Source organism: Saccoglossus kowalevskii, chromosome 3 (genome assembly GCF_978046115.1).
Source record: "Saccoglossus kowalevskii chromosome 3, keSacKowa6.1, whole genome shotgun sequence".
In the NCBI taxonomy this organism is placed as follows: Eukaryota; Metazoa; Hemichordata; class Enteropneusta; family Harrimaniidae; genus Saccoglossus; species Saccoglossus kowalevskii.
This window is the reverse complement of record NC_140643.1, coordinates 33,751,385-33,770,008: the sequence shown is the minus strand read 5'-3', so window position 1 is coordinate 33,770,008 and position 18,624 is coordinate 33,751,385. Positions and strand designations below refer to the sequence as shown.

Below are 18,624 nucleotides of genomic sequence, written 5' to 3'. Positions count from 1 at the left end.
TTTAACACAGTACAAGAATAGGTGGTACAAATGTCAGGTGGGTTTAACACAGTACAAGAATAGGTGGTACAAATGTCAGGTGGGTTTAACACAGTACAAGAATAGGTGGTACAAATGTCAGGTGGGTTTAACACAGTACAAGAATAAGTGGTACAAATGTCAGGTGGGTTTAACACAGTGCAAGAATAGGGTGGTACAAATATCAACTCAATAATTTTCATTTTCCAAAAATAAATCTATCAGGCTTGATAATTTCATTTATTTGTGCAAGAAATTTATTTGTATGCAGTAAGAAAAAACAGTGAATAATATAACTCATCAAAAAATCTGAAATTAAGATTAAGATGATTCATTTGATATTAATTATCTGAGGTATAGTGCTCAATCTGCAATGAACTAGTTGAGAAATATGTATTTTGAATTGTTTACGTTTTCAAAACTTTTCGATGGTTACGGTTCTACAGAATGGGTCAATTTGTTTTATATTCTGAAATAATAAGCATATACTCAAATTCATATGACAAAACAGTTGTTAAGCTACGCAAATACTACACATTTATATTGCAAGGAACACATTTGATATATGCGCAGATTTAGACACATATTGAATCATAAATGACTTATTTAAAAAGTTTGCTTAAATTTTGACAAAAAGTTTCCGGGAAGGAAATGTTAACATACATAATGAATGAAAAATAGAAGACATTGACATTAATTAATTAATAATCCACTTTTCCCTCTGAATAGAAACCAATCGCTGACATCAGTATTGACCAACCTGCTTTGATATAAGTTCATTTTACTTATTATACAAAGTAGTTAAAATCAAGATTACACATACAGGTATGCACCTTATTACCCAATTCAAAAGATAATATTTCACAATCACATTTGTTTTCTTGTCACAAAAATAGTCTCATTTTAATCATATCCAATTTATCACATATGATAAAGCTATGTGATATTTTAGATATCACATCTCCAATATCACACACTTAACTTGTTTGAACCTTGCATGCAATTTGTGACACCAACTGATAACTTTCAATGGCCAAAACATGGCTTCTTTGAAATATGTTAAATTTGAATGTATCTGTATTATACCAATAATTTCAGACACTCATCAACGGTATCTTCGCACTTTAATATCACATTTATGGTCATTGTCATTTCTAATTCTACCAACTCAATTTTGGTAATGCACATAATTTGTTTATTGATCAAACTGAACCATTTGCCAATCTGTCATGGAATGTGTGATACCACTGATAGAATTACCACGAAAATGTAGTAATTATATTGACAACTCCACAAATGTATTCATTTTTAATTGCATGCAATAAACTGATGGCATAACTGTCTTCAAAAAAGTGACATTGTAGTATGCAAATGAGATCAGATATGCTAATAAAATTAGGACGCACTCATGAATAACAAAATAATTCACAAAAGTGATCTATGTTACCTAACATTGAGGACATAGTTGCGAATTGGATACATGTAATAGAATATCAAAATTCATGACCTATGATTTATGATTTATAGTTTTTATATGTTCCTTGCCAAAGGTTTTCTACACTTGATTAATAAATCTGATATCACGAGTTGCTCATCAGATATCATCTATATGGTTATATATTTATATTTAGCGCTTCCAGTTTGTTACTTCATCAGTTTATTGTAATTTACTTTTTCTGTTTACCACTAATTTTAAATTGGAGGTTCCAGATAATATAAAAATATACCTCAGATTATAACCAATTAAAGCATTAATTGAAAAATTACATTCATAATATTCTGCAACAACATCAGTGAAGTCAGAAATATGTCAGGGTTTTCCACACATTTCATTTTAGGGGCCTGCAGCCTCATCTGCTGGTAAAACATCCAAATCTAAGAATCCGTTAACTCCTGTTAACTCTTTGCAATGTAGGTTGGCAAGAATTCTTCGGAACCCGGCCTTCTTTGGTGTCAGGGTAAACGTTACACTGCCAGTCTCATTGGGTTTAATATCACTGCCATGAAAAGAAATCAAAAGCTGATTTAGTTATCTGTATTCTGAATTAAAACTTGATTGAATTGTTATTATAGAAACTATAAGCACCTTGCTGGCTGAACTGAATTTTCAATTAACTACACCAATGTCTGTATGTAACCAACTATTATTCATTAATACATAATACATAATGAATATACTAATTCTAACTGACTGTTGTTTAACCTTTGACCTGAACCTGGACGAAGTTGTAGCACCATATTATGGCCACCTTTTTTTTAAAATTTTGCAAGTTATTTGAAATAGTATTGCTGTTCTTGAATTAGAGGTAACTTTTGTTTGAATTTATTCTCATAAGAAATCAAGAAAGTATTTGGATGCCTTCTAGTGTAAATTTGTGAAAACGTTCACCTAAAGAGGGCGCCAATCATATTACTGGGCAGTTTACCTAACACTATACCAATCAATCAAATGTTACACTTTTATGCAAATGTATGCACACTGTGATGTTAGAGATAATTTAGATACCTAGTAGAATTGTAACACTTGGCTTATAACAGACTGTACATGTAACAATGAGGTTTAGCTCAAGAATATCTGTCGAAAAATATGATGTTTCCATGGTTTCAGATATAATTGCAAGTGAAAACCCAATCACTCTTCGCAGTAGGATAAGAACCAAAAAAAGATGATATATTTCTATGAGTGTAGTGATAAATTGACAACTTCACTATATCGTGGCAAGTCAGACAAAATGTTTTGGTTGAGAGCTTAAAGCAATTCCAAAAACTAAGAAACCTTTATTTTTTGGGTCTGTCCTTGGGAAAAAGTTTCATATTCCATATTATACAAAATTCATTTAGATTAATAAAATTTCCTACCTGGGTGGTGGTGGTCGTGTCTCATACAGTATTGATGTAAAGAATTTTAACACTAAAGAAAAACGTGATATCTGACTCTCTGTTTGACAAACACTTGGTGACCTTTTAAAGAAAGAAGGATAATATTCATTAATCAGTCACCACACTAAATACAAAGAAATAACAAGATGCCTTAGTCAATAATAGTAATTAAAACAAAGACACTTTATAGAAATTAAAGATTACAGAGATACATTATTTTGTTTAAATATAACTGCATAAAAACGACCAAATCTTGCTTTAGGTACACTTGCATGGGCAAAGTCAGTGGCAGCTGAAACCCTTGTATGTCAGCAAAATTTGCCTCTCAAAATGCAGGAAATTGAGTTTCAAAGAGTCTAGATTTCATATTTGAGCAGATCCCCCCCTCTCCCATTCAAAATTTTGTGCCGCTGCCTCTGAGCGTGCATGACCCTACACAAGTCTAATGTCACATAATATGAAATGTGATACCTAAAAGTTGAGTAGTCGCCATTTCGCCATTTTTGAAATGTTGATGCACGATGCACACTATCATGGGAAATGACACATAAAGTCATTAGAGAAATACTTGCTTCCCTCAAGATGGCAACTTATTTGACATTTGAACCAGGGCCCCAATAAGTTGTCATCTTGTATTGTAAATCTTGTAATGGTTTACCGGTACATGACAAAACATGATTTTAATAGATGTGCCCTCTGAAAACTTACACACAACCGTGTGGCCATCTTTTCCACCTGCAAGTGATTTAACGTACAGTGTTCACATTTTGGCCGGTACAAAATGATACCAATGACACAGGAAATTTTTTAGTAAAAATAAAAAAGTCAAAGAAAAAGATCTATAGTTATAGCTATTGTCACTTTAATAATTAATACTAATAATAGAAGTCAGGTTGGTAAATGTGGAGAAAAGTTTATACTTGCTAACCAAACACACATTCATTTCATTACACTATATACATGTATTGTGTAGTTCATATATTTTCCCTATACCTTGTGCATGTAGACCATATACTGGTATATTTATAAACTTGAATCTACCCTGTGTAGCATTATTTATCTTTTCTTTTAAGATGTAAACTCTAAACTACTATTCAACCTTTCAACTCTCACCTGTATGGTAATGTCATGGTTTTCTGTATCCCAGGTCCTTCCAATGAGAATGTGCCACCAGTCAACACTTTACCCAAGTCATTTTTGAAACTGACAACAACATTGAATTCTTTGCCAACTTTTGGGGAAGAGTTTGGATTCTGGAGACGGAAAAACACTAATGCCTTTCAGTTTGCACTTGAAAATTCTTTTGTTTTTATAAGGTAGAAAGTATAGAGGGCAGTGTTCTTTGGCATGTAAATGTTATTAATTGGTTAACGATTCGATTTGAGAATTTCTAAACAAAGAATGCCATGACAATTTACCTGTAATTGGAGATTTAATTCCGGTGTTTGTAGAGAAAATTCATCTTGTTCTGCAAATATCTGCTTAGTTTCAGCCACTCTACCAATAACATATATTTTCATTGAAGCATGTTCAACCAACAAATCCCTGTAGTCCATACAGCACAGTTTTAGAGTACACTCAGAACCTGCAAAATTGTATATTCAAGGTTAAAGGTCACAGCATATACTGCATGGAAAGATCTAGCGAAGGCAGTCATTATTGTCCTAGGTAAATTTATCTTCTTCAAAGTTTATTGACAACCGATTTAAAATTTACAAAAGCTTTTCCCAGAAGTATACGCTGCTAAGCTTTATTAAAAATTCAAATTCAGAATGTCAATGTATAAAAAAAATTGTATTATCAATATGAAAGATGTTTACTTGACTTAGGTTCAACCACAACACCATCAAATTTCATCTCTTTGCACTTCTTGATAACAATTCCAGTATAACGACACACGTGACATGATACACGGATATCCACTGTACATTTCTCGTCACTCTGATTGGTCACTTTCACGATGACGTCAAAGTCTTCACCAATTTTAACCACATCTTTGACAATAATGTCACAGTCAACATCGACCAGCTCTTTATCAGTGATGTACGTTTCCGGTCTGCTGCCATGACTACAAGCATGATGAACTGAAAGTCGCTCTTTGTCAGACCCTGAAACATTTTCGAAAAATGAATTAGCAGGGAGGTTCACTAGAGTCAACAAAGCTAGGTACATTGTAAGTTATTTATAAAGTTAAGGACTTATAAACACAAATGATAGTTAATACGCATTGTGTGGGCTTTTACAGAGTCATTGGAATGAAGGGTGGTGTTAGCTGATCCAATCTAAACGTCTTGTTTGGATCTGAATGAGACAAATTTTAAATGAAAACAACACGGTTTATTAAATCCACTGATTACCAGATTACATTGTAAATTTACCCTAAACAATTAAAGTTGTATTGTCTCTTATTTTAATTTGAAAGACTTTGAAAATGTGTTAATTTGCTACATCAACCAATTAAAACAAGCGTTGCGTTCACGTTTTCTTTCTTGCGAAAAATGATGCTCAGAGCCTAAGTCATTTTTAGTCTCGAGACTAAAAATCCCATGATGCAATGCTGCTTAGTGCTTAATAATTATATATAGTTTTTTTTAAATGAAAATGTGTATCAAATTTAGGTTTAGGTTTATAAATTAATAATAATTTACCTTCAGGATATTTGTATAAACAAGTAACATTTTCTGATCTTTTAACTCCAACAGCCTTTGTTAGAACAAATCTACCAACTGATCTTCTCTCTGTCCGTACTTTTACTAGAGATTCCACTTCCTGGTTGGCATCAAGACTAGCTACCCAATGTACCTTATCGGCATTGACTTCAGCAAATGCAAACTCAGTGTCATAGTTGTAGTAAACATGACCTTCTTTCACTGCAGCTAGTGATGCTGGACCTGTCTGGTAAATTCCTGTACAAATATAGGTTTGAATTTATTTATTTGACATTATTTATAGAAGGTAATCTATTCATACATAATATTAGTAAATAAAAAATATACTTGTAAACAAAATAAGTTATAATTTCACATATCTAAAATACATTTGAAATAAATAAATAAATAAATAAATAAATAAATAAATAAATAAATAAAAATAAATAAATAAAATATATAAATAAATAAATAATTAAGTAAATAAACAAACAAATACATAAATAAATAAATAAATAAATAAATAAATAAATAAATAAATAAATAAATAAATAAATAAATAAACAAATAAATAAATAAATAAATATGGCTTTTATTTTACACAATGAATTTGACATCATTACTATGTCAAACCACAAGCACTGTTTAATGATAGATCAAATCTTACCATCACTAGTTTCCTGAGGTGTTCCATCTAATAACTGCCACCCTCCGAATCCATGAGGTAAATCAGGTCTTGTCATCCAACATTCATTCCAAACATGGAAATTCCTGTATTTAAAAAGAAATACCAATATTTATTCATCTTCAACCACATAATCACTATCTCATTGGCAGCAAATAATTTTTTCTTCATAAAAAAATAGTCACTGTATACAAAAATAGAAGGATGGGTCTTTGCAGTAGTTAACACCAACATCTCAATGCCTTAGCCAAGTTACCTAATAGTATAATTCCAATACCATATTTGGCAATACTTTTGAATTATTATAAATTATTTCTTGTGCTAGTTTGACATTCCAAGCAGTAATTATATATGCATGCTCATTCATATCAAAATACATTCTAAACTTGGTCTAAATAAACTACTGCAAATAGATACAACTAGCTGCATGTCCAACATTGGAGGATATTTAGCTGTGAAATCCTACCACATTTAAGATTATGCAAAAGTTGTGAGTGTGACCAAGTATTAGAATGTTGGTGTTGTGACGTCAGGCACAGGAATATATCAATCTACACTGTCCACATTAGATTGAATGTTTTAATACCCAAGATAAATGAAACAATTCAAAACAATTATTTTCTAATGGACTCTATAAGGTATATAATAAAACCTTTTATGGACTGAAAACGGGTTTTGCTGCCCTCAGTGACACACTCTTGAAAACTCTGATGTTTCCACCGCACCACCTCAGACAGCCATTTCCTTTATATACAGATTATTATCCCATATGACAAACAATGTGTTTGTTTTATAGAGAAATCTGACATTGTCATGGAGAGCAGTAATTAATTTAGAATTTGCTTCCCTTGATCGGTGGCTTTTGTGGCTAACCCACACTTTTAAACTCTGACGTTTCCTCTTTACCACCTCAGACAGCCCTTTCCTGTCTATACAGATTATAATCACATACGGCAAACAATGTGAATTTTTGTTTTATGGAGAAATCTGACATTGTCATGGAGAACAGGGATCAACTTTTGGTGATATTTGAATCATAGTTTCTCACCAAACAGAGTCCAAGTTAAGATGTTCAATAGCTTCAAAGTTTTCATCCCAAAAGTTATCAATTGTCATACTACGATCGGTGTCATGGGCTGAAGAAAAGTTTGTCACACTTCGGGTTGGAATACCAAGACATCTCAAAACTGAAACAAAATAAAAAACAAGAGGCCTGAATGACAAAATCATCAGTACGAAACATGATATTCAGTAGACTGAGAATGTAATCAAGTAGGAAACACGGCAGCCTGGCGGTTATAAACTGAACAGCACACACTTCCGCATTTAGAAAATTATAATAAAATTATTATAATCTATACATACAACCGCACATCGTCATCTGAGGTTATTTGTTTCAGACCAATTTAAAACTTTTGAAAATCTTTATTAAAATAATTTACCAATGACTGGCATGTCCAAGCATGGTGGAACCATGGTTACTACAACAGTTGGAACTAATTTATTACTGAAAGTTGCTAATTGCATTATCCATATTTATCTTTATACCAAAGCATCATTATTGAGTTGTTGAGAAAATCTGACAAATAACATGCAATCTGACTGGTGGCTTAATTTTTAGAAGAAAAAGGTGAAAATAATATTTTGCCAGTGACAAGAATGAAATTAGACAATTATTAATGTGAACTGTTCAATTTTCTAATTTTAAGTGAACTGCACAGATTATTATAAAATATATGTACAACACATGGACTATACCAACCAGTAGTTGTGAGACCGGAGAAAACCCAGCACTGTCCATAGCACACTGGTCGTTTTGTCTTCATATATTGTTCTAAGATAGCAACACTACCCAACCAATCACACGGCGAGGATCCTCCTTCATAGTCACCTGACCAGTTACCAACCAATACACCAGAGTCATCTTGGCAATTTGTCTACATGGCAATACAATGAAGAATTTAAAGCAAAATCTATTGATAAGTCTGTATGTTGGTGAGAATGAACATATTGGAATTTTACACCCGGAATAATACACTAGTTTGACACTTAGTGCATTTTAAAATATTTGTCATTTGCTTGACTACATGGTTAAGTGCAATTGGACTTACACATACTGTGCTTACTGATATACAAATATCAATACTTCAAAACAAACAAATAAATAAACACCTGGTAAATAAATAAATAAATAAATAAATAAATAAATAAATAAATAAATAAATAAATAAATAAATAAATAAATAAATAAATAAATAAATAAATAAATAAATAAATAAATAAATAAATAAATAAATAAATAAATAAATAAATAAATAAATAAATAAATAAATAAATAAATAAGCTTAAATTTATAGAGCTGTTGGTGTCGGTAGACAACCTAAAATGACAACAATACACTTAGCAGGTAAAAGGCTAGTCTGAGCCCACTATATAATGAAGTGTGCCTAAACCCCTGCCTTATACATCATTAAATAGAATAAATGATATATAATTAAATCAACCTAGTCTACATTTGAGCACAGCATGCTCTTTTGATACCAGTATATTTCACAACAGTAATAGAGAATATATATTAAAAACACCAATTTGAAATTATTTTTAGAGCAATTTAATTTACACAAATTATGTGTATAATATTTCTGAATAAATCCACATTCCTAAAAACTTTTACAACATAAAAGTAAATTTGCATGACAATTGTGTATGATTTTAGACATATCGAATGTCTGTGTTCTACCTGTCTTTCTAAAGGCTCCCTTAGGAGGAACAAACAATACATAATAGAGTAACCTTTTATGACCCAATCTTTATAGCTGAACAATAACAGGCACTGAAACCTGAAGAACAAATTTGTACAGCTAAAGGTATGTACTTTCATTTTCCTTGACACACAAGGAATTTAACAATACATGTACAAAGCTATAAATAGTCTAAGTGTAATAATAAATCTGCTTGCATGTAGAACTGTTCAAACCTTTAATGCAGTTGTTTCAACATACTATTGATGGAACTTTGCGATTTCAATGAATTTTAGTATTAAAAAAAAAACATGGGGTAATATTTTAAAAATATAGGTAAAAGCTAGAAAACTGTTTGAGTTTTGACCTTAGGTGAGATCGTTGGTACGCAAGTCATATAGTACACCAGTACTACCGGTATATGCTGTCTTTTTAAGAGAGTTATGAGATATGTGAATGTTTTCAGTTTACAATAAATAATTGTCCAGTCTGTGTTTGTGTTTCCATGATTGATATTAGCTGCATGCACTTTCACACAGCAGTAAGGTTATATTCAGCACGTGGATAATACTGAACATATATTATCTCTCAAAAGTGATCCCATATTTTTAATCTCATTTTACTGTACCTGCAATATCCAAAAAAATTATTCAAAACAGCTGTTTATAACTAATATTTCTTAATTTCACAGATTAAATGATCTGTGCCTATTAATCTCCTACAAAAGGATTACCACCTACATAATCAGCCTTATAGCTAATTCAGGTCTCATAGAAGTCTGAGAAATCATTTTAATTAAAATTTTAATTAATCTTCTATATAAATTTCTATATCCACATCCATGTGCATGCAGGGCATGTAACAAATATCTGAGAAATATATTGACCACAATTTAAATAATAGGTTTACTCTACATACTCTCAGCTGAATCAACTCAAAAATCAAATACACTCATGTTGTCTTCTACACCACAATAATACATCTAAGATACGAAAAACAAATGATGACAGAAAGTAGTATATTAAGCACCATTCACACACTGACACTATACTGCATCTTAGAACATAACCGTAAACTTGTCTATTTCACACTTACCATTGCTGATATTCGTCTGGTAACCATTACTGGATTGTTACGTTCATGGATGCGTATTCCCTGCTCCAACAGATAAAAACTTGCCTCCAGCACAGCATCGTCAAACTACAATAGAATATTTAATATGCTGTTTGTTTAGTTTTTACATAATTTTCAGAAAAAATATTTTTTTGAAGTCGAAAATGAAATATGTATATTGCTATATGAAATCTAAAATAAAAATAATTCCATTTTCCTATTAAGGAATGTATCTAATAGATCATATTAGTATTAATTAATATGCAAACCAGCATATAAAGTTAGGTTTATTTAAGGCCCCCTTCAGTGCTTCTCATACATACATGCTGAGATGCATAAATGTCATATAATTGAAATTCATTCTGGCAGCAATGTATTCTCTCAGACAGTTTTACCAAGCTTAGTCACTGAAATACTGGGTCTGAATTCTCATAAAACAATGGAGGTTATTGATAGTTTAATTTTCTCGAAAACATAATTTATGCAAATCAGTTATTATTATCATACAAATTATCAACCGTGCATTTATGAGATTTGTTAAGAATTCATTTCAATATCTCTAATTAAATTAATTAGGCTTTACCTGCAAAGATTTAAAAGTTTTTAAACTGTACATAATAAATTACAAAATGGGCACCATATTATTGGAACATAATACCCTGTTTAAAAAAAATTAAAGCTAAAATGAAATTATCTAGAAAAAAAACAACCTGCCATATTAAAAAACATCTTTCATGGTGAATTAGGAAAATAATATTATTTTCAGTTTCAATTAATTAATGAATCTGTACCCACATAAAACTGTTAACAGCAGTTTATAGTAGTTCATAATGAGTATCACCATGACAACACTACCTGTCCAAAATTCCATGGCCTTGGTGATGGATTCCTGCAGGATCCAACATAAATGAAGCCAGTATCATTTAAAACATATTCCTCTCGTTGTTTCTCATCGTCTAGGTAGACACTGTCAGCTATGGAACAACAAACATGATAGTTATAATGCAAACATGAAATGATAACTATGAAATGAAGTGAAAGTGTCAATTCATGAAATATATTGTTGAATAATTTATTAGGTATTCATTATTATTATTATTATTAGCCAGGAAAACTACAATGTAGTTGTTTCACTGGATGTTAATAGCACATACATTTATAGTATACAAATCAAAAAGTCCATTTTGCTATCATGTTAACTTTTCTTTAAATTTAGCAAACACAGTATACAAGAAAACTGCTGTCTGTATCAAAACTAATATGAAATACAACTAATATGGTATATGTTATTTTAAAAACACAGTCATATTCTGGCATATAAATAGAAGGATAATACCCACTGATCAAATTTCACAAACACTTGACAAGCCACAAATCAATCTGTCATTTGTTTATTAATCATGATGTGAAGTATGACATCAAATCAGAGGGGTATGACAATATGGTAATGATTTATGACAAGTTACCTATATACGGAATATAGAAACCATTCATTATTAAGAATATGGTACAATATTACCAGAATTAGGGGTTTATCATTGGAAAACTCTAGTTTTTTTGTTTTTCCAGGATGTTGGCTTAAAAAAATTGTTTAAATTTCCTCCATCAAATATGTGTAGGATTTTTTATTTATATACTGGGGTAGTGTTTTTTTTCTGTATCATGATTTATATAGGATGATTTTTCTCTAGACAGAAATGTTATGCAAATTAGTTAATTAATATGCACAGACTAATTTCAAACACTTTTAATCCATTTGAACAAGCAGTTGTTTATCAACTAAACAATTCGAATGTAGTGTTAGACATTAAATTATACACAGAGTATGCATGTGAACCATGTTATAAAGGAGCAACAGTTGTGGAGATACAGTTGAAACATGCTGAAATTGATTGATTATAATGCAAATTATCTAATTAATATGCACAGATTTGTACCTAAACTGATTTGAACTAAATCATGGGTATCTATGTACCCATTGTATTCCAATCCAGCCAGTGGTTCTTTGTAGAAAATGATTTGCAAACTTATCCCTCCATCCATCCACACATTTATGCCAGACATCAGTATGACATTAGTCTCTTAGCTGTTTGTGCTCTAATTTATATGGTTGATAACTTATTATTATTTTAGAATATCTTACCTTCACACCATGGATTATACAGTAAATATGCTGTCTTTGACTGCCATAATAAAACTGTTTTCCCCGGTATTGTCTTGGATACACATAGAGTGAAACGACCAACAATTCCTGTTGCCGGTGGAATGATCACCAAGGCAACCATATTATCTGATTGCTTCTGTATTTTAATTTTCCATTTAGTGAGATTTTCACCACCCAGTGGTATTTTCAGTTTTGTCGCTCTCAGCACGGAAGGTTTCTCACCTAGAAACGGATTCAATAATTTTATGCAAGTTAAATAAATGATTTTTATTACATGACCTTTGACCTTGCAAAAGTATTAAATCCTAAATGTATAAGTAAAATTACCTTGGTTTGAACTTGAATAAAATTCAACATTGGAGACCACTCAACTTCATAAATTTATTTGAAAATAGAATACTGGAAAAACTGGTAATTTTTTAAAAGATTTCCTGATCAGCTGTTTAATAGTGACACTTAGGAAGTAAAAGGAGACCTGCTGTCTATCATTGCATGATATCAGGTCAAAGGAATGTGTGCAATAATGGGATATTCAGTTAACCTAATTATAAGTGATTATCTTGATAATTATTTTTATCCGAGCCCTGGTATCACAGAATAATGGACAGCTCTTTACTTAAACATATTATACCCAGAAATATCGAAAATTGAGTACCGGTATATATGTCACATATGCATAATTAGTATGCTTCGCACCACGTTCTGTTTGGTATTGGTCCCATAGCAACTATCAACGTGTGTGCGAAATGTTTACATGAAATTCAACAACGTGACAACCACCACCCTTTGAGCATATCTCAAGTTATTTTGTTGCTGAAATTCTTAATTCTTAACAAGGACAAACCATAATGGGTTTGCTATTTAAACGATTCTTACAAATTAGAGCAAACATTGATAATTTATGTGCAATCTTCATTTTGCCAGGTTATCATCTACCGGTATCATCAGAAACATGGACAGCACGTACCGATCCACCAATGAGAATCATGGTTGATACTTATAATATATTCAGGTTTGAAAACCAATGAATGAAAATTTCTCAAGTTATTACAACCACAAGAACAAATATTTATGTACTGCTACCTCAATCTATGATATAGAGAAAAGGAAAATTGAAAGAAGAGTCTTTTCATGCCTGCATCTACCACTCGATCTAAACTTAACACTTACCTAAATGCACTTCTATGTTGATTGTATGTTCATCCAAATTGACTGGCTGGTTAAACTGCACCACAATATCAAATTGTTGTCCACGTCTGACAATCAAGTTGGGTACTTCATATTCTTCAGTGTGATGACATTTAGCATTATGCTCAGTTTTCAGATTCACCGAAACAACCTTAATATCTTTTTCTGTAGATGAACGGTATAACAATTAAATTAAATTTCCAGAAACAAATTAAGACATATAATTGTAATATCAGTACATTCGCATATTTTTCTGTAGATGAACAGTATAACAATTAAATTAAATTTCCAGAAACAAATTAAGACATATAATTGTAATATCAGTACATTTGCATATTTTTCTGTAGATGAACGGTATAACAATTAAATTAAATTTCCAGAAACAAATTAAGACATATAATTGTAATATCAGTACATTTGCATATTTTTCTGTAGATGAACGATATAACAATTAAATTAAATTTCCAGAAACAAATTAAGACATATAATTGTAATATCAGTAAATTTGCATATTTTTCTGTAGATGAACGATATAACAATTAAATTAAATTTCCAGAAACAAATTAAGACATATAATTGTAATATCAGTACATTTGCATATTTTTCTGTAGATGAACGATATAAAAATTAAATTAAATTTCCAGAAACAAATTAAGACATATAATTGTAATATCAGTACATTTGCATATTTTTCTGTAGATGAACGGTATAACAATTAAATTAAATTTCCAGAAACAAATTAAGACATATAATTGTAATATCAGTACATTTGCATATTTTTCTGAGAAAGGGGAAGCACAAACAAACATTAAAATTCACTGAATATCATGCTCTACCCACAATCCATTGCTGGAAAATCAAATTGGAATATCTAGAAAAGGAAGTTGTATAAAAAAATGGCTCTTCATTTGGGATTACAGAAATAAAGTGTTATTTCCATATATTATAGTCTTTTATGTGTGGCATGCAGTGTAAAACAGTTACATATTAGTAACATGCACAGACTTCCACTGAAACTGTATCAGGTCTGACATAAAATCTAATAATTGTTGATAATATCTATACGATGATGTATTAGTGATTTGCCATGGTCATTGTTATCAAAATGTTCCAAATCACAACCATGTTAGTTTATATGGCAACTACAATGGTTAACAACTTGTTAATCATACCAAGTACCAAAGTAATTGAGCTGACAGTTTTCGAGAAGTAAAATTAAAGAAAACTTAAAACAACACCTCTGTGCTGACATTGACATTAGAGGCATGAAATACAAGTAAGGAATGCATGAATGCTGTATTTATTATTATATTAGAAACACACCTTCAATGCACATTAAGCAAAAATTTAACCATGAACTTGTCTTTTTCATTCATACTTACAGTAAGCTCATGTGCTTCTAATAGAACAATTGAATTATTTAAAAATGTAACTGCAAGCAGTGATTAGGGGGGTTTATAAGTGGCTTGGGAAACAATGCCTAAAATTGGCTAATTAATATGCAAATTATTAAATATGCATGTATTCCAACCCAAAACTAATCAGATCTGCACATTATCCCAGAGCATATATGTATCAAGTTTCATTGAAACCTCTTATGCATTTCCCGAAAAAAAGTGAGAAGGCTTGAATTTGGTTAATTAATATGCAAATTAGGTCATTATGATGTACAGCTTTCAACTAAAAACTGATCAGCTCTGCACATTGTCTCAGGCATTTATGTGTCAAGTTTCATTAAAATCTAAAGAATGTTACATGAGACAAGTGAAAATGATGAAAAAGCTTAAAATTAACTAATTAATATGCAAATTAGGAAATTTTTATGTTTGGATCAGATCTGTGCTTCAACCCAGATCATGTATGCACCAAGTTCCATAGAAATCTGTAGAATGTTACATGAGACAAGTGAAAATGCTTAAATTGGCTAATTAATATGCTGATAAGGTAATTAATATGCACAGAATTCAACAAAAATAGGTTTGCACATTATCCCAGAGTATTTATCTATAAAGTTTCACTGAAATCTTTTGATATGTTCATGAGAAAAATATGCACAGATTTCAACAAAAACTAATGAGGTCTGCACATCATCCCAGAGCATCTATGTACCAAGTTTTGTTTAAATGTGATAATTTGCTCTTGAGATATTGATGAAACGATCACACAAACACAGACATACATACATACTAGCCACAAAGACTACTATTGTGAGTCAAAAACAACATAACATAGAGAATTGAAGATATTGTCACAAATTGAAAAATTCTGGCAAAACTCCACCCACTAGGTACATACATACACATTAAAAATTAATAAATTTAATTAATTAAATTAAATTAATTTTAAAAAGAATTTGACAATACCGGTAGTATTTTTACCAAAAATGGCAAAAATATTTGCTAAAAATTCAGAATTGAAGTTATTTTCACAATCAATATCAGCACTGTATACCAACTAGTGTCATCATACAAGCAACATTTAATCATTTAAACCATTCAATAGTTTTTGGTAGCTAATTTGCATAATTTTGTTTGAGTCAAATGGTTGGGTGGTTTTTGAGAATTCAACCACATCTATGTAGACTAACAGTACACAGCACCATCATATAGCCCAGCTAATACACGATCAGTCCAATTTTCTCTTGAAACAGATTAAGGGTTGAATATTTGAAATCGAGGAGGGATCTTTTCACTTTTCATTTTTTTTTTTATAAAACTTTTAAATATAAATGTCAAATAGTTGAAAGTGTTTTTTTATTTCGTATAGAAATTTTCCTGATCTTTTATGACAAGTATTTCTTATCAGATTTGGCGATATATTGCACATGAATTTTGCACACCATCTGTCAAGTGCACACAGTTAAAATAAGAATTTTTTTATTTTTTATATATTTCAGTGGCTGGTAGTGTTGATTACTTGAACCGATGGCTGTTCAGAGAGCCTACAGGTGCTCGCCACTCGTATCATCAAAAACAGCAACTCACTGACGAACTATCGAACCTACGAGAACAGTGGATATCACTCTGTCACCTACCTGCACGAACTGCAGTTGCAGAAGACGACTCCGAAACAAGTCCAGCTGAAGAGGTGCTTCCTTCACTAACATTCACTGGACTGGGAGAATCGCTTGTAGCGTCCATTCTCAAACAGCAATGCGCAAGTTATGTACTGATCTACGTCACTCTTCCAGGGACAGACTCAGCAAACGTAACCCTTCAACACAGTGCAACAAACGCATGTAATTGATAGTCTTGACCTGACACTAACCGTGCCTGAAAGTGGAACACATATCTCTCTCAAAATACCGTAAAATTGTATTGCAGCCGGCTCGACTGGGTCAGCTGGATTATGTAACACTGGCTATAAAGAGCGCAATAATTTTGTCGCAGACTAAAAATAAAACTTAAAAACGATATATAAAATTTAAAATACAGCTGTCAATTACATGAAAAATATATATATGAAAAGAAACCCACTTGAAATGAACCCTAGTTGATTGGATACTAAAATACACTAAAAAGTGGAATGAAATAACACCCATCGTAAATCAAACGAAATAAATCACCTCACGAATAAAATAAATTCTGATTGTGCATTAGTTACCACGAGAGGGCGTGTTTATTACCAAACGCTTCAAGGTGGAAAATGGTTGCACATATGGGGGGTAATTCCTGGAATTGCAATAGAGAGGGTTCAGGCCGAAATACATATATATAGTGTTTCCATGTTTCGTCTGATATTTCTGTGGTATTCTGCTGCTGTAAATAATGCAAGATTTGTTCCGAAATTCAGTGTGTTGTGTGCACTCCAGGGCTATTCGTTTTTTGCTCAAAACACCCCTATTTTTTAATGGCAGAGTCGAATAGTTTCACTCCCACTGGGAAATCTGCATTGTTACTTGAATGAGAGCTAACTAAACACATTTTCCAGACCGGCGAAAGTGTATGCAACAGCCAATTTTAACAGCCTGTCACGTGATTTTAGTCTGAATGTCAACATCAAAAGAGGCTAATCCATTTACGCAGGTATAACTGGGAATAGAATATGTGAGGGATTGTATCAACAGAGATGTGTATAATGAAAAGTAACATCTATCCTTCTTTTGCATCGCTGAGCATTTCTGTTTTAGTATACTGGTTTGAAAATGTTGAATTTGCATGATTTGCAATGTGTTTTTTTTACTGAAACTCCCCTATTGATCGAATCCCGGGTTTGAAAGAGAACGGCACACCACGTGATTCGTTTGAATACAATGGTGAAGGCATGCAAGCATGACTTACGTTATCAGCAGTAGTCGCTGAGCTTCACGCTACAACTTCACTTGTGATGTTGCTTGTTAGCCGAGGATTGAATTAATCTTGATTACCGGTTAAAATGTTGCTTATTTGGCGTTGGTGATCTTTATTTGGAACTGGGTAACGTCGCCAGCAGAAACCTCCTGGGATTTTGATGTTGATGGTTGTGCCCACAGGGGCCTGATGATCTATTCGTCTCAATGCATGGACGTCTATGGGACCGAGCGACTATGTCCCGGTACAGGACCTTGTCCTTGCTCAAAATAATAGAAATTATAGAATTAAAACAGTTTAGTAATGTAAAGCAAGCATATGTTATTGAATTTAATCATCACGTTCCGAAACCACGAAAATCACTAATACTTGTTTCCGGCCGATCAGCTTGCACTATATATATAGTCTTGCACTATATATATATAGTCTTATATATAGTGTTATTTCAGAACAATAGATTAAAAAGTTAATCGTACAAATGTGTTCTTAATAATAACTATTACCCATATTGCCTATAAATTTGTTGATGCAAAAAGTGTTATAGGCTAAATATTTTGGGGTTGAAGTTGACAAATAACTAACAGATTATGCAATGCGGCAGAGCCCCATGCAATTATACAGTTAAGTTTTGAACACATCCCAAGTCCATGTGATATCAGATTATTTTATTTAAAGTCTGAAGTCACCATTGTATAAGATATTTACTGGATTTATCCAATTGTAGCTGGAGACGGAAAAACACAGCAATTAGTACAAAGAGCAGTGACAGTTTTTGTTCAGCAAATCAAAAAAGTTAAATGGATTCATGTATATAAATAAATAGTTTTTTTGTTTTTTTAACTTTTAAATATGCATATTTTGCTCTGTAAAATACCAAAATCCAACACAAATTTATACA

The 18,624-nt window shown here is 31.7% G+C and overlaps 1 protein-coding gene across 1 annotated transcript; it reads right to left on the bottom strand.

Annotated features, from left to right (window-relative positions):
* Positions 1 to 252: 252 nt before the first annotated feature.
* LOC100378924 (protein-glutamine gamma-glutamyltransferase K-like) lies at positions 253 to 17,004 on the bottom strand. The gene is made up of 15 exons (XM_085497094.1): positions 16,914 to 17,004; positions 16,472 to 16,709; positions 13,420 to 13,602; positions 12,229 to 12,471; positions 10,941 to 11,059; positions 10,068 to 10,172; positions 7,994 to 8,168; positions 7,280 to 7,418; positions 6,214 to 6,317; positions 5,547 to 5,804; positions 4,719 to 5,006; positions 4,317 to 4,483; positions 4,012 to 4,151; positions 2,878 to 2,979; positions 253 to 2,015 (listed from the first exon to the last, which is right to left on the bottom strand). The coding sequence occupies exons 2-15, from the start codon at positions 16,575 to 16,577 to the stop codon at positions 1,853 to 1,855; spliced, it is 2,292 nt and encodes a 763-aa protein (XP_085353220.1). The 5' UTR covers positions 16,578 to 16,709; positions 16,914 to 17,004; the 3' UTR covers positions 253 to 1,852.
* Between the last annotated feature and the right edge of the window lie 1,620 nt (positions 17,005 to 18,624).

What these genes read in the sequence shown, in the direction of transcription:
- LOC100378924 (XM_085497094.1), bottom strand. Translation starts at nt 16,577, where the DNA reads ATGGACGCTACAAGCGATTCTCCCAGTCCAGTGAATGTTAGTGAAGGA. An exon ending in GTATAATCCATGGTGTGAAG is followed by an intron (nt 11,060 to 12,228) that starts GTAAGATATTCT and finishes GTTGTTCCATAG; the next exon opens with CTGACAGTGTCTACCTAGAC. An exon ending in ACCTCAGGAAACTAGTGATG is followed by an intron (nt 5,805 to 6,213) that starts GTAAGATTTGAT and finishes ATATTTGTACAG; the next exon opens with GAATTTACCAGACAGGTCCA.